Source organism: Rana temporaria, chromosome 3 (genome assembly GCF_905171775.1).
Source record: "Rana temporaria chromosome 3, aRanTem1.1, whole genome shotgun sequence".
NCBI lineage: Eukaryota > Metazoa > Chordata > Amphibia > Anura > Ranidae > Rana > Rana temporaria.
In genome coordinates, this window is record NC_053491.1 from 211,786,958 (window position 1) to 211,813,390 (window position 26,433).

At 40.6% G+C, this 26,433-nt stretch overlaps 1 protein-coding gene across 2 annotated transcripts in view; it reads right to left on the bottom strand.

Annotated features, from left to right (window-relative positions):
• OTOGL (otogelin like) overlaps nucleotides 1-26,433 on the bottom strand; it is a 218,400-nt gene that overhangs the window by 86,397 nt on the left and 105,570 nt on the right. For both annotated transcript variants that reach the window (XM_040344209.1, XM_040344208.1), the window contains 7 exons: nucleotides 24,161-24,295; nucleotides 23,918-24,064; nucleotides 17,743-17,862; nucleotides 16,207-16,323; nucleotides 9,614-9,770; nucleotides 8,982-9,008; nucleotides 5,090-5,257 (listed from right to left, as the gene is read on the bottom strand). In XM_040344209.1, coding sequence (XP_040200143.1) covers nucleotides 5,090-5,257; nucleotides 8,982-9,008; nucleotides 9,614-9,770; nucleotides 16,207-16,323; nucleotides 17,743-17,862; nucleotides 23,918-24,064; nucleotides 24,161-24,295 — 871 coding nt within the window. The remainder of the gene's footprint in view (nucleotides 1-5,089; nucleotides 5,258-8,981; nucleotides 9,009-9,613; nucleotides 9,771-16,206; nucleotides 16,324-17,742; nucleotides 17,863-23,917; nucleotides 24,065-24,160; nucleotides 24,296-26,433) is intronic.

Sequence of the window (26,433 nt, forward strand, 5' to 3'; positions counted from 1 at the left end):
GTTTACACTGTAGCTAAATAATTTACTAAAAGTACATTTCATATAATAGAATTCAGTGTAATTCTATCTTTGCAGAACTGTACATATGGTACTTTGATTTATTTATCAGTAAGGTATTAACTTACTTAAGAATTTTTGTTCAGCTAAAGAGTTTATGCATGAAAGCATCTGTGCATATACATAAACAGAAAACACAGTGCGATATGCAAATCCACCGATATACCTAACCTTATCTATACTGTACCTTTACACCAATATGAAGAAATGGTAACAGTGTTCTGCCATACAGCACTTGTATTTCTTGTCTGTACTGTATATACATTTTTCTCAGAGTTATACATACTGACACAAGCACTGTAGTTACATGTGCAAAAAAAATATGTTTTTCTGCAATAAACTGTACACGCTGCTTTCCTGTGCACCTCAACTAAATTAAAGAAGAACTCTCAGTTTGATTTTCTTTCAGCGTTCCATTCTCTGCTCCTTGGTGATCCTAACTCGGAAATGGCACCGCCCCTTCCCCTGCGGCCAGCCAACAACAGAACTAGCAAGCAAATGGCTGTAATGAGCACACACACACACACATCCACATACAGTGGCTGTGCCTTGAAAAAAGTAATGCACATACAGTGGCTGTGCCTTGAAAAAGTATTCATACCCCTTGAAATTTTCCACATTTTGTCATGTTACAACCAAAAATGTAAATGTATTTTATTGGGATTTTATATGATACACCAATACAAAGTGGCACATGATTGCAAAGTGAAAGGAAAATGATAAATGGTTTTCAATTGTATTTAATTTTTTATAAATATCTGGAAAGTGTGGTGTGCATTTGTATTCAGCCCTTTTTACTCTGATACCCCTAACTAAAATTAAGTGGGACCAATCACCTTCAGAAGTCACCCAATTAGTAAATAGAGTACACCTGTGTGTAATTTAATCTCAGTATAAACACAGCTGTTCTGTGAAGCCCTCAGAGGTTTGTTAAAGAACCTTAGGGAATAAACAGCATCATAAAGGCCAAGGAACACACCAGACAGGCCAGGGATAAAGTTTTGGAAAATTGCTGTTCACAGATGCTCTCCAGCCATTCTGACAGAGCTTGAGCTATTTTTCAAAGAAGAATGGTCAAAAATGTCACTCTCTAGAGAAAGTGACAAAGCTGGTAGAGATATAAAAATTTGTAAAGTGATATCGCGGTAAAATCAGGTAAAATAATTTACATACAAAATATCATCATAAATTGCCAGGTAAAAGTGAAAAATAGGTACTAGTGACAATCAACACTCAAAAGTGCTTCTAAGGAGAAAAAAAAAAAGGATTAAATGTGGTGACTCGAAAAAATAAATGAATAAGTAAATCAATAGACATAAATCAATGACCATCAGGGCCGGATTTCCCACAAGGCCAACAAGGCCAGGCCTCGGGGCGGCACTGTGTGCAGGGGTGGCACCGCGCGGCGGAGGAGACAAGGAATTTTTTCAGCGGTGCAGGCCGTGCGGTGGCGGAGAGAGATTAAATCTTCTCTCATTGTTCGCACTGCTGTTCCAACTTCCGCCCTTACTTACAGGCTGCGTGACACAGAAGAGAGAGAATTACGTCATCTCTCCCCGCCCGCCCTCACTCTCATCTCTCACTCGAGTCTCATGTGCCTCGGTTTCACGGTTAACCTGCAGCTAGTTTCCCCGCGTGGGAGAGGAGAGGCTGACAGCATTGTACCTGGCTGCAAGTACTCTGCAATGCTGGAGGGGGGCTTGATTTTACATGCAATTAGTGACAAACTGATACTTTTTGAGTGGCAGCCAGGTAACTGTGGCAATTACCATTCTGCTAGCAGGCAGTGTGGCAAGTGACATCCCCATCTCGTGGCAGGCAGTTGTGACAAGTGACATTCCCATCTGGTGGCAGGCAGCGTGGCAAGAGACATCCCCATCTGGTAGCAGGCAGCGTGGCATCTCCATCTGGTAGCAGGCAGTGTGGCAAGTGACATTCAAAATCGCTTACCCCCGTGCGTCACCCCCCCCCCCCCTTTAATGGGGGGGGCGCATTGAAGGACCCGGCCTTGGGGCGGCAAAGGGAGTAAATCCAGGCCTGATGACCATAAATATAAATAAATAAATATAGTGTCCACAGTCCATTAACGTGAGTGTGTAATAGAGTTAACTCAAAGTGCATGTGCGGTCCTCTTCAAGTATAGAACACTACATAAATCTCTATCCTAGCGATACACTGTGGACTAGTGGTAGCCTTGGAGTGAGTCCATATAGCAGGGCTATGCAATTAGCGGACCTCCAGCTGTTGCAAAACTACAATTCCCATCATGCCACTGCCTCTGGGTGTCATGCTTGTGGCTGTCAGAGCTTTGCTATGCCTCATGGGAATTGTAGTTCTGCAACAGCTGGAGGTCCGCTAATTGCATATCCCTGCCATATAGTATAAAACACTCAGATGGGTGCTATAAACAATGCAGAAAAAAAATGAAAAAATCCCCCCACTGGTCTCCCAGAACTCTCACCTCCTGAAGATGGTAATGGGCCTGAAAGTATCTCTTATGGATCAGCCTTGAGCTCTGTTATCTGTCATCTCTTCTCTATGTATTCCAAGTCTGTCTGCAGTTATAGCTCCAACCGATTTGTCTCTCCAGGCTATGTCTATCTCTCCGTAGTGATGGAATAGACCTCAGATAGAGCCACAATAATGGGGGGGGGGGGAGAGAGAAAAGAGGCTTGGAATACATAGAGAAGAGATGACAGGTAACAGAGCTCGAGGCTGATCCATAAGAGATACCTTCAGGCCCATTACCATCTTGAGGAGGTGAGAGTTCTGGGAGACCAGTGGGAAGATTTTTTTTATTTTGTTCTGCATTGTTTATAGCACCCACCTGAGTGTTTTATACTATATGGACTCACTCCAAGGCTACCACTAGTCCACAGTGTATCTCTAGGATAGAGATTTATGTAGTGTTATACACTTGAAGAGAACTGCACATGCACTTTGAGTCAACTCTATTGCACACTCACGTTGATGGACTGTGGACACTATATTTATTTATTTATATTTATGGTCATTGATTTATGTCTATTGATTTATTTATTCATTTATTTTCTCGAGTCGCCACATTTAATCCTTTTTTTCTCCTTAGAAGCACTTTTGAGTGTCGATTGTCACTAGTACCTATTTTTCACTTTTACCTGGCAATTTATGATGATATTTTGTATGTAAATTATTTTACCTGATTTTAGCGCGATATCACTTTACCAATTTTTATACTTTATGTGCACAGTGAACACGTTTTAGGTATTGCTGCTTTAAGAATTGATTCCATTTAATCACTCACCATATACTCACAGTAGCGCGAGAGACCACTTCACATTTTCACACTGGTAGAGACATACCCAAAAAGACTTGCAGCTGTAATTGCAGCCAAAGGTGGTTCTACAAAGTACTGACTCGGGGGGGCTGAATACAAATGCATGCCACACTTTTCACATGTTTATTTGTAGAAAAAAAATTTAAGACATTTATCATTTTTCTTCCCCTTCACAATTATGTGCCACTTTCTGTTGGTCTATCACATAAAATCCCAACAAAATACATTTTAGTTTTTTGGTTTAAACTTGACAAAATGGGGGAAATTACTTTTTCAAGGCACTATATATATATATATATATATATATATATATATATATATATATATATATATATATATATATATATATATATATACAGTACAGACCAAAAGTTTGGACACACCTTCTCATTCAAAAAGTTTTCTTTATTTTCATGACTATGAAAATTGTAGATTCACACTGAAGGCATCAAAACTATGAATTAACACATGTGGAATTATACATAACAAAAAAGTGTGAAACAACTGAAAATATATTTCATATTCTAGGTTCTTCAAAGTAGCCACCTTATGCTTTGATTACTGCTTTGCACACTCTTGGCATTCTCTTGATAAGCTTCAAGAGGTAGTCACCTGGCGCAGCACCCCATCACTCTCCTTCTTGGTCAAATAGCCCTTAAACAGCCTGGAGGTGTGTTTGGGGTCATTGTCCTGCTGAAAAATAAATGATGGTCCAACTAAACGCAAATCGGATGGAATAGCATGCTGCTGCAAGATGCTGTGGTAGCCATGCTGGTTCAGTATGCCTTCAATTTTGAATAAATCCCTAACAGTGTCACCAGCAAAGCACCCCCACACCATCACACCTCCTCCTCCATGCTTCACGGTGGGAACCAGGCATGTAGAATCCATCCATTCACCTTTTCTTCGTCGCACAAAGACACAAGGGTTGGAACCAAAGATCTCAAGTTTGGGCTCATCAGACCAAAGCACAGATTTCCACTGGTCTAATGTCCATTCCTTGTGTTCTTTAGCCCAAACAAGTCTCTTCTGCTTGTTGCCTTTCTTTAGCAGTGGTTTCCTAGCAGATATTCTACCATGAAGGCCTGATTCACACAGTCTCCTCTTAACAGTTCTAGAGATGTGTCTGCTGCAAAAGGTGGCTACTTTGAAGAACCTAGAATATGAAATATATTTTCAGTTGTTTCACACTTTTTTGTTATGTATAATTCCACATGTGTTCATTCATAGTTTTGATGCCTTCAGTGTGAATCTACAATTTTCATAGTCATGAAAATAAAGAAAACTCTTTGAATGAGAAGGTGTGTCCAAACTTTTGGTCTGTACTGCATATAGATATATATATATATATATATATATATATATAGGCATTAAATCCTCAGATTACACAGTCTACACTGACACTTGTTCAGGATTATTTTGAGAGTTACGTTTTATACTAAGTTATGTTCACTATTAAAAACGTTTCTAATGTTAAAATTCATGTCATGGATACTGCTCTCACCAGTCACTGACTTAAATACTGCAGTATATGCAATAACGGAATAACGGTTTTCTTAACAGCAGAGCATTACAATAAACCAGAGCTGCTGGCATACACATCAAGGCTGTAAGACTAGTCTCATCATTTAACATCACATGCATTAAAGTTGTGATAGAATTGCCTGCATTTTTGTGTGACAATATTATTTAAATATTTGGAAATCGAGTACTCACACAAGTCTTTATCTTTGAAAAGTCCAGGTGTTACCATGAAGTTAAATAAAACATTTCCGTGTGCACTCATTCTTGGCAATGGGAATATATATTTGCTGGTAGCGTTAACACCTAATACAATTTCACTGTTGCCACAACTTGAGAGAATAAAGGGACCTTCACCTAATCCTGTTTGAAAATAGACATAAACAATGATAAGATAGGACAACAGTGGAGACACGGTAAATATTCATTAAACATTGCCTACATTTTCAAAGTAATAGCATCTTTTCATGTACAGAACTATTTCAGTTAGAATATGACTTATTGGATTGCAGTATCAATGAAACACGTGATACATATTTTGTTTGGTGTAGGGAACTTCGGGATAGAGGAAAACATTTTATAATAAATGTTCTGCTTACAACATGAAAATGCTAAAACGCAAGGATGATTATGTATCTGTACATTTTTCCCAGCTCCAGCCAATAAGGACTAATTTAGAAGTGGGTTTAAATGATATAGTAAAGGTCAATATGTAAAAGAATACACTTCTGTGTAGTGTTTGGCCTGTCAAATGTTCATTGTAACTCTGGGTTGTGAATAATAGTTTCATTCATCACAGATGGAAGTTTTCATAATGTGTGTAATATAGGCTGTCAAACTGCACAGTAGCCCAACTGATATTTAATGAAAAATAAAGTTTGCTCCCCCTCAGTAGCTATATACATAAATTTCTGCATTTTTTGTCACTATATTTAATTAAGATTACCCACGGCAATATATCTTATTTTTCCAATATCCTCTTGTCCACTTCTTGTGCTACATATTAGTTACTCATTTAACTTTGGGCTTTTTGTTGGCTATTTACTGATGGAACTCTGTTGTTTGATTTCTGGCGACCTTTCTGATTTACTTTTGCTGTTAAAGTACATTTCAATTGTCTTCACTTTGTCTAACCCCAATGTTCAGACTGTAACCCTGAGCTACTATATTCTTTTAAACATTGTACTTTTCTTTGAATACAATTCTGTTGCTCAAAAAACACAAATGACTGTCCGCCAAACTTACAAAAAAATTTGCAGAGATTATTTTAAATAGTTCTATTGTTTCTATGGAATGACTAGGATCAATTTCTTATGGTTTTAAGCTGTGTTTTAATGCAATTTGTAATAAATACTTTTTTGCTTTTGATATGTGTACAGCCCTCTGTGTACCAGTAAAGTCTGCATAATTTTCGGGGTTTGAAGGTATAAAAGAATTGGATGTGGTACGTAGGTAGCAGCTGTAAATTTATTTTGTTAAAAAAATACGTTTTCTGCAGCTCATACTGCAGTGTAGGCAGGTTGTAGGCGGGTAGTAATATGTTAGCCTTAAAGGGGTTGTAAAGGAAATTTTGTTTCCCTAAATAGTTTCCTTTACCTTAGTGCAGTCCTCCTTCACTTACCTCATCCATCGATTTTGCTTTTAAATGTCCTTATTTCTTCTGAGAAATCTTCACTTCCTGTTCTTCTGTCTGTAACTACACACCGTAATGCAAGGCTTTCTCCCTGGTGTAGAGAAAGCCTCTTGAGGTGGGAGGGGGCAAGCAGGAGTGTCAGGACGGCCACTAACACACAGCTCCTTTCTCTATCTGCAAAGTAGAGAGCGTCCTGACTTGCCTGCTTGCCCCCTCCCCCCCTCAATAGGCCACTTTAAAGTGATTGTAAAGTCTCGTTTTTTTTCAATAAAAATAATAAACATGTTATACTTACCTGCTCTGTGCACAGAGCAGCCCAAATCCTCCTCTTCTTTGGTCCCTCTTTGGCTCTCCTGACCCGACCCCTTCTGTCGAGTGCCCCAACAGCTGCAGTTTGGCCCCACCCCCTCTTGCTCCTCATTGGCTAACTGACTTTAATTGACAGCAGTGGGAACCAATGGTGCCGCTGCTGTGTCTCAGCCAATGAGGAGGGGAGTCCCAGACAGCCGAGGCAGTTGTGGACATCACTGGATAGAGATGGGGCTCAGGTAAGTATTAGGGGGGCTGAGGGGGGCTGCTGCACACAGACGACTTTTTTTCTTCATGCATACAACTTGCTTAAGCCTCGTACACATAAGTCTTTTTTTTTTTTTTTTCGTTTGACCCAGCAGGGCTGAACGAAAAGAAACTGACAGCTCAGGAGGAGCCGCTGTACTAACTATCCATCGTACAGAAATCTCCCCTGCCATACGGCTGGCTTCTGTCAGACCGGCTCCAGTACAAACGGGCCGAATGTCAGCCAGTTTCTATAGAACCAGCAAAATGCCAGCCTAACAATCGGCTCATGTGTACTAGGCTTTAGTAGGTTAGAGGCTCACCCAGGCAAGGCAAAGTGTTAAGTATGCTTGCTCAATTTTTTTTTAGTCCCAGCCCACCTGTGGTATAAAAAAGGGGGAAGGCTGAGGTTCAGGTCTTTTGGTCGTCTCTTGGATGGGTTAGTGGTACATATCAATCAATAATATCGCAATTTGTCATTAAATCTTTTTACATTTCGTAAATGTAGCCAGAACAGCTCGGATGATGTGGGCAAACTTAATGAGGAGAAACAGGAAGTGAGAAATTCAGACAAAAACATTTAGAAGGGAAATTGAAGGAAAAGGTAAGTGAACCAACAATGCACTAGCTTAAAGCGGATGTGCCACGAAAAAATAATATTAAAAGCCAGCAGCTACCAATACTGCAGCTGCTGACTTTTAATATTAGGACACTTACCTGTCCTGGAGTCCAGCGCCGTCCGCAGCAGAGGACGAGTGATCGCTCGTCACTCTGCTGCTCCCCCCGCCATCCTCAGTAAGGGAACCAGGAAGTGAAGCGCTCCGGCTTCACTACCCGGTTCCCTACGGCGCATGCGTGAGTTGCGCTGCGCCGCTGATTGGTTCCCGCTGTGCTCTGGGAGCCGAGTGTTCCCAGAGCACAACGGGGGGAGGACGGGAGGTGACGTTCTGCCCGCAGTAAACCCGAAACTGTGTGGCCGGAAGTGGGTGCAAATACCTGTCTTTAGACAGGTATCTGCACCCCCCTCCCCCCTGAAAGGTGTCAAATGTGACACTGGAGGGGGGAGGGTTCCGATCAGCGTGAGTTCCACTTTAGGGTGGAGCTCTGCTTTAAAGGAACCTATTTAGAAAATAAAAAAACAAACCTTTACCACCCCTTTTAATGTTTGAGTTTTCATTGGAACAGGAGATAAAGGTTGTCGTAACCACTGTCTAGGATGAAATCTCTCTTTGGAGAGCTCTCCTCTTACTTTTTTGCATGTCTCTGGGACAAGCGTCTTAAAGCGGTGGTTCACCCATAAAAACGACTTTCCCCTATTACACTGCCCCCCCCGCATTACAATACGATTATGCCTTTAATTTTTTTTTGGCTGCTGTACATACCTGGGTACAGCTATTCACCCGTGTCCTCCGGGTTGCGAGTCCCGCGGGAGTGGGCGTTCCTAACATGGCGGTGATTGACGTTTTGACAAAAAAATGAGCTCCCCCCCGTCGCGTAAGCCGCGTCACGACTGGCGAAAGGAGCCGAACGGCGATGCGCAGGCGCAGTATAGCGCCGACTCGCCGTTCGGCTCCTTCCGCCAATCGTGACGCTGCTTACGCGACGGGGGGAGCTCGTTTTTTAGTCAAAACGTCAATCACCGCCATGTTAGGAACGCCCACTCCCGCGGGACTCGCAACCCGGAGGACACGGGTGAATAGCTGTACCCAGGTATGTACAGCAGCCAAAAAAAAATTAAAGGCATAATCGGATTGTAATGCGGGGGGGCAGTGTAATAGGGGAAAGTCATTTTTATGGGTGAACCACCGCTTTAATCAATCCCTACTCTATCCAAATGAAAAAGTTTTGACTTTACACTACAATAATTACAAAAAAATGTATTATATTTAAAAAACTTACCTTGGTTATAATATTCACAGTCATAAGCTGAAAAACACAAAATTGGTACTGAGTCATAGAGAGACTAAAAATACAGACTTTAAACATGTAAGCATTGTTTTCAGTTTTTAATACACATTGTAGGACATTTACCCAAAAAATTTATGAAACTGTAAGGCCTCAGTCACCCAAGAGACCCAAAGATTGTTACTGGGCTGGCTGTGTGCTTATACGGAATGAGTCTCCAAGTGCTGCATGCAGGGAGCCCATGTAAAAATCTAGGGACACAGACACAGCCAATTCACAGGCATGCAAGTGAGAGTGAGCAGCCCCGTATGCAGACAATGTGCTTCAGGGCCACTAAACTTTCTGTGGAAAGTGACAGAATGCAAGGCCAAAAAGTGGGTTAAGGAGTCTTACCTGCCTGTGGTCACATAAAGTCATTAGTGACCCCTATGTTTGTTTTATTGATTGTTACTGAATCAACATTAAATAATGTAATGAATACTGCTTCAACAAGTGCTTCTAACAACAGCTTTTAACAAATGTCTGCATCCACTGATTTTTAACAGATTGATTTCAAAGGTCTGATTTGATTTGAATAATATGGTAAAACATTTTCCACAAGCTTTCAGGCATAAAGAACCACTTACGGCACACATTGGGTGATCTCCAATGGACAGCTACACCTTGTTGACAGCATTTGTGAGCATATGCTGCTATGCTGGTACAAAGACATTCACAATCTCCTCCAAGGTTGCAGTTGCAGGTATCTGTATGGCAATTCTTCACAAATGATGTCACATCAATCTGTAACGAAGTGGAATGAAAAAAATATATTAAAATTTCATCTCCACAGTGAATGATTTATGAATTGCTTTTTTATATTTCAGAATTCTAGCTGTTTTAGAAGTAATATATTACATATGGAAAACTGTAGCTATGCAGTATGAGCTGTGAATTATAACCACAGAATTCTTAGTTTAATATTAATTTCAACAAGAGCTATGAAATGAGTATCAATTATTATAATGCCATCTAGTGTTTATCTTACAGTGTTGCAATGTTTCCATACAAAGACACTGATTTAGCGAAAGTATATTGAGGTAAGTATATTTGTATGACTTATTAATCTCATGCCCATGATTATGGTTATCTATACATTAAAAAATGTAATAAAAAAGAATTTCCATTCTGCAGCTCAAAATTCTTTTTGTTATTTTATGAGAAATCCATAGGAGTAAAATACATACTGTATGTGTTGGGTATCATGACATTAAAGGGCACCTACCAGATGGAAAAATTAGATCTGCTGACATGTTTTAAGGTGCATGTTTTAAGGTACAGAGTCCAAGGCTGTTATCTTTCTTCTGGCTTTACTGTTTGGTGTGTCATTAACCTGGAAAATGTGTATATCTGGTGTCCCAACAAGCTCACCAAGTCACAGACCATTTTAGAAAGTGTCATCCATTTTTTGAAATAAAGTGTTAGAGTAGAAATAAGGACCCAGGTGGTGAGCTTAGATATTTTGTCCAAAATGCTAATACCTCATGATATTTTGTGTGTTGGTCTTTTGGGGAATAAGTGATGCGTATAAAAGTATTAGTTTACAGTTTATCATTGTAACAATATACCAGTACTGGTAATGATGACATGCTCACCAACTCCATCAGTAGAGCGCATAATCGAACATCATGGTTCAGAATAAAGGAGGACGTAAATAGTGACTATATAGGTCCTCCTTTTTTCTAAATTGTGATGTTGACACATATAGAAGTTCCCTGAAGAAGCAGGAGAGCTCTGCGAAATGCATTGTTACCCATTGTGTTGGAGAGATGGAAGCACAGGAACCAGTGTTAGGTAGCTGGATGACAGAAAGGAGGAGGAGTAGAGGCAAGAGTGTTAGGGAGGCCAGTCCTGAGTTGGTACACCCCAACAAATATGCCATGATGATGATGGGGATATAAGCTCAGTGGTGGCAGTGCTGGAGCAGGCTCCCTAGCTGCCAGGGGAGTGATGGCTCCAATAAGGAGGGGAGCGGTGATACAGGTAAGGCCAGACAAGTGCTGGTAGTTGGAGACTCAATTATTAGAAAGACAGAGAGAGCAATTTGTCAGAAAAACCGGGGTTGCCGGACAGTGTGTTGTTTATCGACACTCGGATTCGGCACATTACGGATCGGGTGGACAGATTTTTGGGAGGGGCTGGGGAGGACTCAGCGGTCATGATACATGTTGGTACCAATGACCAAATGAGAGGAAGGTGGCCTAATAAACTATTTCAGGGACTTAGGGAATAGATTGAGGAAAAGGACCTCCAAGGTAGTTTTCTCTGAAATACTACCTGTACTTCGAGCCACACCACAGAGGCAGCAGGAGCTCAGGGATATGAACAAGTGGCTGAGGAACTGGTGCAGGAAAGAGGGATTTGGGTTCCTTGAGAACTGGGCTGACTTCTCAGTCGGTTACCGGCTGTTTAGTAAGGACGGGCTGCACCTCAATGGGGATGGTACAGCTCGGGAAGTAAGATGGCCACAAAGCTGGAAGAGCTTTTAAACTAGGTGTTGGGAGGGTGGGATCAGAGAAAGCGATAGCTGACAGAGAGTGGGTGACAGAGTGTGATAGGAGAGTCAGCAGTAGTAATAGCAGTGAAAATACAACCATAACAACTAATCAAGGGGTAAGTGAGTGGGCAATTCAAATTCAAAAACAAAGCCAGGAAAAACAAAGGGGGAAAACAATATGCCCTCATACAACAATAAGAGGAGTATACACAAATGCTGGGAGTCTAGCTAACAAAATAGTCTGGAGCTGCTATTACACAAGGAGGATTTAGACTTTGTGGGAATAACTGAAACTTGGTTTTGACAGCTCACACGATTGGCTGGCCAATATACAAGGGTATTCCTTGTATCGAAAGATATATGTCAAAAGTGATGAAAGGGTGGTAGAGAGGAGCGACATTATGTATGGGGGCTAGGGGGTAGGTGGAATCAGTATGGGTAGAACTTCAAAGAGAAGAAGTGATTGGGAAATTAATAGTGGGGGTATGCTATAGGCCACCCAACATGAGGGAAGAGGAGCTGGAATTACTATCTCAAAAATGGCAGAGAAACAGGGTAATGTAATCATAATAGGTGACCAATAATTCTGATATCGACTGGGCAGAGGGAACAGCTCACTCACTAAAGGCCCATCAGTTCATGAATGCTTTAAAGAACACATGTCCCAAATGGTGGATTTCCCAACTAAAAAGAATGCCCTGTTAGACCTATTACTAACAAAGGATCCAAGTTTGATCTTAGATGTGGAGATACCTGATAAGTTGAGATCTAGCCATCATAGGATGATCGCATTTACCATAATCACAAAAACACTAAATTTCAAACATTGCTACATGACATTAATTGGGACCAAATTCTGGAATCATTGAACACAGAAGAGAAATGGGAATGATTTAGGGGAATATTAAACAAAGGTATCACACAGTGCATTCCAATGGGCAATAAATATAGAAAAGTGAAAATTAAACCTGGGTGGTTAAACCGTAATGTGAGTTAGCCTCATAAAGGAGAAAAATATGACATTTAAAAAATATAAAAGGAATGGGTCACCATATGCATCCCTGCACTACAGGGAATGCAATAATAAATGTAAAATTGCAATCAGGATGGCTAAAAAAAGATGAAGAGAGACACATAGCATAAAAAAGTAAAAATAACCCACATTTTTTTTTAGATATATTAACAGTAAAAAATAGCAAAATCGGAGCACATTGCACACTTAAAATATGATGATTGGAGGATGGTTACAGATGACACAAAGAAGGCAACTGTACTAAATGCCTTCTTCTCCACAGTTTTTACACAGGAAAAAGAAGGGTTTACCGACAGTGACCGTAGTGTTAGTGAAACAACACGCTGCATACCCACATGGCTAACAGAGGCCGGAGACAACTAAAGACTTAAACTTTACACAAATAAATCGCCAGGACCAGATGGCTTACACACAGAGAACTCAGTCAAGTTATAGCCAGACCATTGTTCCTCATCTTTGTGGACAGCATACTGACAGGATTGGTACCAGCTGATTGGAGAAAGCCAACTTGGTACCAATATTAAAAAAAGGACAGACATATTTCTGGGAATTATGGGCCAGTCATCCTAACATCAATAGTGGGTAAATTATTGGAGGGGATGATTAGGGATTATATCCAATGTTTTACTGAGGAGAAGAATACCATTAGTGGTGATGAGCATGGGTTTATGAGAGGACGTTTCTGCCAGACAAATCTGCTAAAATTCTACGAGGAAGTAAACAGACATCTAGATAGAGGGAGGCCTGTGGATGTGGTGTATCTGGACTTTGCAAAAGCATTTGATACAGTCCCCAATAAATGCTTAATTTACAAGCTGAGGTCCGCAGGCTTGGACCATAGGGTTTGTGTTTGGGTAAAAACTGGTTACAGGGACGGGTCCAAAGGGTAGTGATAAATAACATGTACTCAGACTGGTCTGGAGTGGTGCGGGGTACCCCAAGGTTCTGTCTTGGGACCAATTCTATTCAACATATTCATAAATTATATAGAGTATGGAATAACTAGTTCAGTCTCAGTATTTGAGGATGACACAAAGATAAGCAGAGTAATAAACTTGCATCAGAACATAGAAATTCTGCAGAACGACCCGTATATAATAAAAGCGTGGGCAGACAAATGGCAAATGAGGTTTAATGTGGAGTAATGTAAAGTAATGCACTTGGGGTCAAAAAACATAAATTAAAAATATTCACTAGGTGGAGAACAGCTGCGAGAATCAAGGATGGAGAAGGATCTAGGGATGCTAATAGATAACAGATTGAGCAACAGCATGCAATGCCAAGCTGCAGCTACCAAAGCAGGCAGAATATTAGCATGCATAAAACAGGGGATATACTCCAGGGACAAAAGTATAACTCTGCCACACCTGGAGTTTTCTGTTCAGTTCTGGTCACCAGTCCTCCGAAGGGATGTGCTGGAGCTGGAGAGAGTTCAAAGAAGGGCAACAAAACTAATAAGGGGACTGGAGGACCTCTATTACGAGAAACAGCTGAAACACTAAATTTATTCTCGCTGGAGAAAAGACTCTTGAGAGGGGACATGATAACGATCTACAAATATCTCAATGGGGATCCCAGCATAGGAAATTAACTATTCAGTCCTAGGGAGTGTAAAAAGACACAATAAGACTGGAGGATAAGCGGTTTAACCTTAAACTAAGTAGGTGGTTCTTCACTGTTAGGCAATAAGGATGTGGCACTCTCTTCTAAAATTGGTGGGGGCTGCATAGAGTATGGATATCTTTAAAAGATTCTAAGATGTACATCTTAAGGAACACAACATACAGGGATATGGGAAATCATTATAGACACTGATACACATGCACCTACACAGGTTGAACTATATGGTCAATTGTCTTTTTTCAGCCTTACCGACTATGTAACTATGTAACTATGTGTTATGGAAACGAATTGTGTATAATACAGTTTGGTTAACTTCATATGGAAATATGATTAGTTGCTGATGTAGCTGTTTGACTGTTTAATACGCTCAAGTTTTTTTACAAACGAATATGGTCATGATGACCCATGTATGGGTTTTTAACTTTTATGTACAATAAAGAAGATTCATTTTAACCGAATTAATTGTATGTATTTACCTCTGTTTCAAACTCACATGCAATAAAGTACTGCTGCCCTATTGGAGTATCTCCTTTTGGAATTTGTATTAGGTTTTGTATTTATGAATAAAAGTTCAGCTCATCAATAAAGATGGCCAATGTTTGCATTGTCATAACAATGTTCATTACATATCATGCAAAAATATAATAAATTGAAAATCATCTCATCAGCATCATCATCTGTGTATTGATCACAATCTAGAAGCCAGGTATTTTAAGGAAATATAAAATGGTCTAAATATCATTTTACATACCTGACCACAGAAACACTTCAAAGGGAATATCTGCACAGTGATTGGTCATAACACATTTTGCTTTAAAATACACACTGGCAGTCCCCAAGCCTGTGAATAATAATGATTATCAGTGTTGCCAACCATCCGTATATTAACGGACTGCCCGTAAATTTAACCCCTTTTCGGGCTGTCCGTTAAAGTCCGTTATGGGCATCGGGTGCATCCAGCAGACTCTGATGTAAGAGGGAACTCTGTGCTGGCTGGGTTATAGTAACCCAACCTTCATGTAATTTGAGAAATATGTTTTTTTTACTTTTGTTTAACCTAAACACATTGCTAATAGCATTAGATATGTGTTTATAGTTCAAATATTGAGATTTGCACTGTTTAGCACTAAAAACAGTGTCCTGGATTCAAGAAGCAATTGCGCCTGTCTAACCATAGGTTACACAGCGCAATTGCTTACTTGCCCCGGCGTAACGAATGCTCCTGATTTAGGAACCTCGTTACGCCGACTGCAGCCTAAGATTTGCGCGGCATAAGGCTCTTATGCCTGCATATCTTAGGCTGCATTCTTGCGATGGCCGCTAGGTGGCGTTCCCGTTGTGCTCAGCGTATAGTATGCAAATTGCATACTAACACCGATTCACAACGTTGCGCGAGCCCTGCGTATGCAATTTACGTAGTTTCCGTACGGCGGTTTTTGCGTAAGGCTGCCCCTGCTATTAGCAGGGGCAGCCAATGTTACGTATACCCGTCGTTCCCACGTTGCGAAATTTGAAATTTACGTAGTTTGCGTAAGTGAATCGTGAATGGCGCTGGACGCCATTCAGGTTCACTTTGAAGCAAGAGCATGCGCTCTACGATCGGTGCGGGAACGCGCCTAATTTAAATGATTCCCGCCCCCTACGGGATCATTTAAATTGCGCGCGCTTACGCCGGGCATTTTGCCGGCGCGCCCGCGCAATTTACGGAGCTTCTGCTTCGTGAATCGAGGGCAGCGCAAAAAAATTGCGGGGGCGCAGGGCAAAAACGTTGCCCTGTGCCTCCGTAAAAAAAGCGCAATTGTTACTGAATCCGGCCCAGTAATTTTAGGTACTTTTTTTGCAGTGCCAGTAAAAAATGTGGATTTGCCAGTAAATTTCATGCTTTTTTGCCAGTAAAAAATTGGTGCCGTTCGTAAATTTTGGCGTTCTGCCAGTAAATTTCACTTCAGGGGGTTGGCAACAGTGATGATTATCCACCTTTGTTATGTGGTCTTCTTTTAAAATTGTACTTAAATATTCCAACTTACCACATTGCGGCAGGGAGCAAACACATCACTATAGAGAATCGAACACTCTTTCTTTGCATATGGGAATTTGCTCTGATGAACTTCACAAGGCCTCATTGTCTCATTATAACTTTTACACTAAAGAGAAAATTTTACGTTAGCTTTAGGTATAACAGAAAATCATTCATACTTGCTTTGGATGATCTTACCCAAACATTATTGGTTTTATTTCATGAACAGTAGCAAGAAAAATACAAAAGACTCCAAGTTTTTCTCAAAGACCCTACGAAAGCAACTGTACGTCCATCCGGCAGTTTTAGGTAAGACCGGGCACCTTTCTGACACTTTTGTTTACATGTAAAAATCTGTATTTTTTGCTATAAAATGACTTAGAACCTCCAAACATTATATATTTTTTAATGCAGAAGTCCTAGAGAATAAACTAGTGGACGTTGCAATTTTTTATGTCGCATAGTATTTGTGCAGCGGTTTTTCGAACTGAATTATTTTTGGGAAAAAATACACTTTTTTCCATTTTAATGCAAAAAACACAATATGCAATAGTTTGGTAAAATATAAAAGATGTTGTTGATAGAGTAAATAGATATCAAACATGTCATGCTTTAAAATTGCGCACGCCCATGCAACAGTGAAAAACAATGTAAATTTTACTATACATAGGTGATAGCACTGATCGCTGTAAAAATGACAATGGTCCCAAAATGGTGTCAAAAGTGTCTGATGTGTCCGCCATAATGTCGCAGTCATGATAAAAACCACTGATCGCCGATATTACTAGTAAAAAAAAAAATATTAATAAAAATGCTATTAAACAGTCCCCTATTTTGTAGACGCTATAACTTTTGTGCAAACCAATCAAACGCTTATTGCAATTTTTTTTACCAAAAATATGTAGAGGAATACGTATGGGCCTAAACTGTGGGAAAAAAAAATTATATATATTTTTTGGGTATATTTATTATAGCAAGATTGTCGCTCTTTTTTTGTTTATAGCACAAAAAATTAAAATCGCAGAGGTGATCAAATACCACCAAAAGAAACTCTATTTGTGGGAAAAAAAGGACATCAATTTTGTTTGGAAAGCCACGTCGCACGGCCACGCAATTGTCAGTTAAAGGGATGCAGTGCCGAATCGCAAAAAGTGGCCCGGTCATTGACCACCAACATGGTCCGGGGGTGAAGCGGTTAAAGGAGCCCAGATCCCTTCTCTGCCCCTAAAAGCATTTGATCATACAAAGATCAGTGTGATCCAATGCTTGTTATTTTTAAAAATGGCACTGATTACATCCAGGTAAACTGGAAGATATTTATGCTTATCACTTCCCATATCATAGAGGCAAACAGAGCCGATTCAGTCTCTGTTTGCCTCTATGATCAGCCAGTGGAAGCGTGAGAGATCTTGGTAAAGCCGTGGAAGGTGGCAGGAGGAAAATAATGACACAAATAAAAACATACAAATTCAGATTAACATACAAGAAAATGTAATGAGAACATTTGAGTACAAAATCTGAATATTCCCAGACAAAAATTTCATACCTGGCCAATGGTCCAGCTGTCTCCAAATACCTGTGCATTCCTCACTTCCATATTATTAGATGTAGTCAAGTCATTGGAGGTGTACTTGTCAAAGTTTCCACACAGACCTGAAAGTTTTCCCTAAGAATAGTAAGAATACACATTAAATGTAGGTTTTAATAAAGTCTTCCTACATTGTTTATGAAAACACAATTTTAAACTATTTATCTGGCATTAATAGATCAAGCTACGTTTTACTGTGGGCTATGCTTTATCATCCAATAAACGTTTTGAGGCTGTAAAAGATAAGAAGTTTGATAATAGAAGTAATTTCACTTGTACTAAAAGAGAAAGAGAATAGTGGGATGACATTCACTCCAAAGCAAAACACAAAGCTAAATTAAAATATATTGTAACCCAAGAGCAAAGTCTCTGTTATATTAAAGTTTTTTTTTTTAAATCAGAAAAGTTTTTATTGCTCATAGAACAAACAAGAAAACAGCAGTATGACATCTCATACAAGGTATAAACAATACACTACACATACAACTCTTCGTCAGATACCAAGCATGTATGCATCCTACCCTATATTGCGTCCTCCCTTCCCACTCTTCCATATCTAGCGAATTTAGTTACCTCCTAACAATCTCATCTGGACGAGCTCCACAGGGCTCAGGCCGGGTGTGGCTAGCCATGGATCCCATATTCTGTCAAACTTGCCCACCCCACCCCTGTGCTGATAAATGTACCTTTCCATCACAAGCATCTTGCCCATATGTGTCACCCATAGTTTAAACGTGGGGGGTGCCTCCAGTTTCCACTTCAGGAGAATGACCTTCCTGGCCTGGAATAAAGCTCTATTGAGTGCTATTCTAGTTATCTCCTCCGACACCGCCCCCTCCAGTACTCCGAGCAGGCAATAGACTGGTTCTAAGGGAACGGTAGTCTGGAAGACAGAGTTGAGCGTGTCCATGACCTCCCTCCAGAACCTGTGGAGTTTGGGGCAACGCCAGAGCAGGTGAATCAAATCACCCGTCCCTACCCTGCACCTGTTGCACATGGGGTCAGGGACCCTGCCCATTTTAAAGAGTTTCACGGGGGTGTAGTGGACCCGTAGTAGGATATATAGTTGCGATATTCTCTGTGCGACGTTAAGGGAACAACTTTTGACCACCTGCAGTGCCTCCTCCCACATGTCACCTGTCAATGGCCCAACATCCTCCTCCCACTGATCTGCCACCTTCATAGGATGTCCCTCTAGAAAAGAGTCAAGCAGCATATTATAGCACAGTGAAATAATGCCCTTGGTCTCCGAAGCGTCCCGTAGGACGCGGAAGACCGGAGTGGGGGACTGAGCCCACTCCACCGCGCCCCCCTGGGCCCTGATTGCATGTTGCAGCTGGACATAGTAAAAAAGCATGTTTTGTGGGAGCGCAAATCTGGACCTTAAAGTATCAAATGGGAGCAAAGTGCCCCTATGAAAAATCTGTTTGAGTAGGCTAATACCCCGATGGCTCCACCGGGGGCCCTGATCTAGTTTGGCTAATTCCGTGTAATTGTCGTTATCCCATATCGGGCTGTATTCAGTAAACCCTGTGACCCCCTGGAGCTGCCTCGCCTTATTCCACACCTTCTGGGTAAGTGCATATGTGGGCATTTTCCTATTGGGCTTCTGGAAGTGCTGAGCCTCAAGTCCCTCCGGAATCGACCGGGCCCCAGTGCCAAACAGTAAAAGCCTGGCCGAGGAGCCGGCCGGGGCCGGAGACATGGCACCAATTAGGTGCTGTAGCTGCGCAGCTAGGTAGTAGATCCATGGGTTGGGGAGTGCCAGGCCCCCTCCCTCCTTGGGCCGCTGCAATTGCTCCAGCTTTATCCTGGGCGTTTTGGTGTGCCATAGCAGTTGTCTAAAGAGTGAGTTTACCACTCTAAAAGTTTTGAGGGTGATGACTATCGGGGAATTGTGGAGCAGGTACAGCAACTGTGGCATCAGGATCATCTTAATGAGATTGGTCTTACCCGCGAGGGACATTTGCAGCCTATTCCATATATGGATCTTGTCTCTGAACCTGGTCAGTAGGGGAAAGATATTCAAACGACTATAATCAGTCACTATGGGGGAAACATGCACCCCTAGGTATTTAAAAGAGGACACTACCGGGACAGGGGTTGAGGGGCTACCCTCGGACTGAGGAGGTCCGTCCAAGTACATCAACGCGGATTTAGTCCAATTTATGGTGAGGCCAGAAAAATGTCCGAACCTCACCACAAGGGACATCACCTGGCTCAGGGATTCATCTGTATCTTCCAGAAACAGGAGCATGTCGTCGGCGTACAACATGAGTTTCTCATGCATGTCTCCATATCGGAAGCCCCTAACCGCTGGGCAGGCCCGCTGTTATATTAAAGTTTACCGGTCCTAATGCCACGTACAGACGGTCGTTTTTTGTGATAAAAAAAAACGACGTTTTAAATCATGAAATTAAACAACGTTTTTGAAACTTCATTTTCAAAAACGACGTTGCCTACACACCATCGTTTTTTCAAAATGCTCTAGCAAAGCGCGGTTACGTTCAGCACTCTTTTCCATTGAAACTAGCTTCGAAAGTTGCTTCTGAGCATGCGCGGGTTTAAAAACTTAGTTTTGCCCACACACTATCATTTTAATTGACACAAAAAATTATGTTTTGAAAAACAACACAAAAAGTTCAAGCATGTTTGAATTTTTTTTTGGTCGTTTTTCAGAAGACATAAAACGACGTTTTCCCCACACACGGTCATTTTAAATGACGTTTTTAAAAACAACGTTTTTTTCATCACAAAAAACGACCGTCTGTACGCGGCATTAGATGTAGATGCTGCATTTTTATTCTTATTTTTTAGGCTTTTGTTATTTCTTTTCTTCTGGTAAAGCTGCCAGTAACACACTTCCTGTGCTAGAGGGACAACACTTAGGCCCCGTTCACACGAGTTTCTCGGCAGAATTCAGCCAGAAACTCGATTGGAGCCGTATTCTGCCGAGAAACCTGGCCTTGTGTACACTTTCGGCCGAGGAAACCGACGAGGATCTCGTCGGGCCAAATAGAGAACATGTTCTCTATTTCCTCGTTAGTCAACGGGGAAACTTGGCTCGCCGAGATCCTCGGCGGCTTCACAAGGAACTCGACGAGCAAAACGATGTGTTTTGCTCGTCTAGTTTCTCGGTCGTGTGTACGGGGCCTCACTCACTGTGCTGTATCAATAAAGAAACAAAACTGTCCCCTCAGGACTATAAAAAAAAAAAAAACGTTGTTCCTCTTCTCCATAATATAGTGTGGTGGGATCCTGAAGTCCTCTGGACTAAATGGGAACTAATAATGGGACTAAATAGGAACTGATGATAGCCAATACAGATAGAAAGCGCAAAAAATATATATATATTAAAGACACAACAAAACGTTCTTATTGGTTTAACTGGTTATTTTACAGACCAAAAGGGGCTGTGCTAGAAAACTGACTTTTCTTAATGTAGTCAATGTATCCAGTAAGTTGAAAGACACATTGCAAGAGAATACAAAAGTAATTTATGATAAATACGCTTGATTTTTTCTGTGCTTATACCTGCAATTTTTTAAGTTGGTGTCAGAGTCTGTAAGGATTAAAATTAAGAGAAACTCTCTATAAAAGACAAGGACACCTGTAAATTATGCAGTGCATCAGAAACAACATATGCTTTGTGATGTAGAAATGTCACCTATCAGATTTCAAGAGCTTTATCTCTGTGAAACAAAGCACCCCAACTTTATTAGGAATATTGTGTTTTTATTTTCTCTTTTTATTATGTTAAACACTGAAAATGCAATTTACATTTTTTTTTACTCAGGTACATATGAAATATTGCATTTTATTATAGTTTTCTTTTGCGCTAGCAGGAGCATGTTTAGGCTACTTTTGCCTCTTACAGAACTTAATTATTAGCCCAAGCTGAAATTTACACACACTGCTGAACACTGGTGACATCAGATAGCTAAGTTCCAGGTTTTAGTAAAGCTGGCCATCCGCTAGCAATAATCACTGTGTTCTCCCGGCAGGGACAGCTTCCCCGTGGTTGCAGGAAAGAAAATCGTTCTGTCTATGGCCAGCTTAAAAAGCAGGTGATTGCTGCTGCAGTGCCTTTTTAGCTAACCAGCAGGGCTCTGGGAATTCTTTGTCATTTACTACATTCTTATGTTTACATTTAAAATGCATAACCCCCCCCCCCCCCCAAAAAACACAAGAACTCCAAGAATGGGATTACTTTTTACATTTATTTTGGGCCAGGTTGGTGCATGTAAATTATGCAGGTGCAACTTCTATGTGGCTGATGGTGAGTCTGTAATTTACCATTGCAGCCTATGCTAGATACACAGCACCTTTTTCAGCAGGTGCTCCAGCAACTTCCCCCTGTGTGTTACATTAAAGTGTAACTAAACCCAACAGCAGTAAAATCTGTGTGTATATGCAGTAAAGCATGCTTGCTATACTCACTGTGGAACCTAAGGTTTAATCCTCTGCATTGTGTAAAAGGGTTGTTTAATCTTGTCTTCTCTGATCCTCTTTTTCTTTACTGTCCCTAATCCATCTCCTGATAGTACAGAGCCTTGGTGGCACGCTGCACATGCTCAGTTTGGTGTGTAATGCTAGAGGTCAGACAAAGGGTTAGGGGTCCTGCAGCCCCATAGGACAGTCAGAGGAGAATGGAAACTCCTCCTCCTTTAACCAGACACTGATAAAAGTCACAAGACTGTTCTAACTGGGGCTGAGAAAAAGTATTTAGCAGTTTACATTTAGTAAAATAACACTAATAACAGAAGGCTGAGTGGTAAATTCATCGCCGCCCAGCCACCTGCCTTAATCATAACAATACAGCCAGACTAGGCTTTTCACATGCTGTGGCTGCAATGCTTGGCTTTACAGCCACAGCATTTGTAACGCAGAATGCCGATTCTGTTAGGTGGCACCGCCTGGTAAACTCACACAATGATTTCCCGCAAAGTAAAATACTGCATTTTAAAAATAAAAGTAAAAAATAAAATAAAAACAGGCTTTTGGGAGGCTTCAGTAGGACCTCCTAAACGCCTGTCTGCTGCTGTTCTTACACCCTCTGAAAAGCCATTTTTTAGAGGGCGGTAAGCAGTACCACAAATGTGAAAGAGGCTTTAAAAAAAGAAAAACAAATGCACTCACCACCTATCCATTTCCCTCAGCGCTCATGGAATACTCAAAGAGGGTAAAAGACCAATTAGCTGCTGCTATCAAGGCACCTTACATTCACACATCCTCAACAGAATATACTGGAGGCAGTACTTTACTGGGCTGTCTATACAGTGCTGATGCTTTAAAGAACAGAATGGAAATGGAATTATGCTATGTGATCATTCCTCTCCTTTGGTATCATCATGGATGAGTTGCGGAACCTGCACCAGTATTTTATATCTTGGAGCTTAAGAGGTAGTCCTTACCATGATCAGCTGATGGGAGAATGACATGTGGTATATTCATTTATCTGAAGGCTTTCTTTCTTTTGAATTCTGGTTTAATATCCTTATGGGAGCTGTGGCGACGGGAAGATCTCTTTATAATGTTAATTTCCTGTATTATCCGCCATTCTAATTTATCACTCACCTTTCTGCGTTTCAATTCTAAGGACATTGTGGTTGTTATAAAAAGTTTATACCCAAGGACATTATTGAACTTTATTTCATTTTAGTGCTGTTAATCCAGGCATTTCCTTTGAAGGTTCTAGCATTTATTATAATACTGAATTAAAGGGGTTCTACAGGTTCAATCTTTATTTTCTAAATAGGTTCCTTTAAGCTAATGCATTGTTGGTTCACTTACCTTTTCCTTTTGTTTCCCTTCTAAATGTTTTTTTTTTCTTTGTTTTCTTTGAATTTCTCACTTCCTGTTAATCCTCAGTAAGCTGTTCTGGAATCTGGCTGACTAACCCCCAGCTGATGATGGGGGCAAGCTTACTGAGGAGAAACAGGAAGTGAGAAATTCAGACAAAGAAAAAAAAACATTTAGAAGGGAAATCGAAGGAAAAGGTAAGTGAACCAAAAATGCACTAGCTTAAAGGAACCAATTTAGAAAAACGAACCTTTACAACCCCTTTAATACTGATAAAAACACAGCAACACATTAAAAATATATTTAAAAGCAAGCAACTCCAACGACTTACTTTCCACCGAGGTCCAACTTTAACATGGATTGTGGTTTTCTTATCCCATAGTATTGTGATGTCTAATTCTGGAAAGTGTACCACTGTGTAAAACCCAGCCTTCCAATGCTGATATCTAAAAGATGCGTTTTGTATTCGAAATTGCTTCTATATTAATAGAAAAATAACAATATTAGTGAGTATCTTGCATCTCAATAAAGTAACAAATATTTAAAGGAAACATAGTAAGATTTACTCACTAACCTGTTTTTCTGATGTGTCAGTAAAATAAATGTCAGTCCCGCCCACAGAGATGACTAGATTTTTTGAACAAATTATGTCATTATCAAAGCATTTCTTATTCTGAGCAATGATGGAGACATTTGAATTATCAACACTCTGTGAGAAAGGGGAAATCAAAGAGAAAAAAACAAGAGCTGCTATTGTTAATTTTTCATGTGCTCCATTAACAATCCTTTACAGAGAAGTTTGCGATGTGAAGGTGCCATTCATGTTCCCTGCAACACTAAATCTTTTCTCATCACTGTAGTTGACAATGAACAATGAGAATTGCACCTTTGCCTAAGTAGACAAAAATCCTTGCACTGGGCTGGCCCCGCTGTTCTGCAAACCTATCTCATGGTCCCAAGCTATGAGATTATAACTGCTCTATAACCAGTGAAACCACCCCCTTGTGACATTATCGAACCAGCATGCCCCAGTGATGTCACAAGGGGGCAGGGTCAGCCACTGACATAACCTGGTGACTCTGCCTTAAAAAATGTCAGACAGAGGAGCAGGCAGTCGGTTGGGAACCTTCGACGGGCTGGAGGTTTTTTTTTTCTGGGTCCGGCGGTGCAATGGGCAGTGTGATTGATGATGGATCTACATCGAGGGACATTGTTTTGATTTTTGATTTTATAATAAAGGAATTGTCAAAAAATGTGTACTGTCTTTATTTATATTTTACACTTTTTTGGTAAATGGGTAGGAGTACTATGTACCCCATTACTCATTCACATAGGGGGGCTGGGATCTGAGGGCCCCCTTTGTTAAAAGGGGCTTCCAAATTCCGATAAGCCCCCTGCCTGCAGACCCCCACAACCACTGCACAGGTTTGTGGAGTAGAGGCCCTTGTCCCCATGAACATGGAGACAAGGTGCTTTAAGTTGGGGGTGCCCCCAGCCCTAAAGCACCCTCCCATGTTAAGGGAATGTGGCCTGGTATTGTTCAGGAGGGGAAGGGGCACTCGATCTTCCCCCTCTTTTCCTGACCTGCTGGGCTCGGAAAGGCCTGGTATGGATTTTGGAGGGTACCCCACTTTTTTTTCTTTATTTTGGTGCAGGGTTTCCCAAAGAGTCTGGTATGAATTTGGTAGGGGACCCCACACAGTTTCTTTTCTAAATTTGATATTGCCTGCATCCTTTTGTTTACATTTCAGCTCTGGGCGGGGCAGCCCATTGACAGCTGCTGAAACATCAGTTTTTAAGGATGTGGAGGCCAGCTTCCCGACCTGCTTCTTAACAACAAGCTATTCTTCACACAGAATTTAAATCGGTTGATAATTTTTCCACCAATCCGAATTTGAAGAGTTACGAATATTTGGACTTTGTTAGAAAACGAATAAACAAAATGAAATTCATTAACATTTCATTCAGAGATTCAGATATATATAAATCTCCAAAAATGTCTACAAATTTACATTTGGACCAAAACAAATTGCACGTGTCTAGTGGGCACACAGCTGTAATAAAGTACCTATATCCAAAATTCTTGGTATATGGTTCACCTTGGAGGATTCACTTTGAATTCTGTATTTAGTAACATGAAAGTGATGAACTGGCAATTATAACCAAAACAAAGCTTGCGATCATATTATATGCCTATCTTCTCAGTAACATTTACAGCAGTGTTTTTTGTTGCTTTGCTTGCATTGAACAGACAAGACAACATTTCATACATGTCTGACTGAATTAACTGAAAATTACTACCAACTATCAGTATCCAATAACGGAAAAAAACAAAGCATTTGTTAGATGAAAGCACACAACCTAAAATTATGAAAAATGGTTTTCCATCTTCTGTCAAATGACCTCCATTGTTTTGAGATTTTATTTTGTTCAGAAAAAAGCATACAATTATTTCGGACAATTTTCTCATTGTATTCTTTGTTTGCCCTCACCTTGTTTATCTAACGGATTCGACATTTCTTCGGATTACATTTCAGCAATCCTGTTCTAATTAAAAATGCCTCTGATTTTCCCAAGATTATTTTCTGAAAATGTGCAAGTATCTGTTTCCTAAAGATAGCAATCTCTATGTGAGTGTAGACTTTAAAGTCAATCCGGAAAACAACATGAAACTCAGTTTAGAATGTTTTGGGTGCTGATGTAGGTAACCATCAAACATACAAAATTGCTGTCAGTTGGACTTTTTTTTTAGAGTTAAGGTGGTTTAAGCATTCATTCATACTAAACACACCTATAATACAGAGTTAGAATAGTACAACAAAAACATAATGTAATTACCAGTAGAAA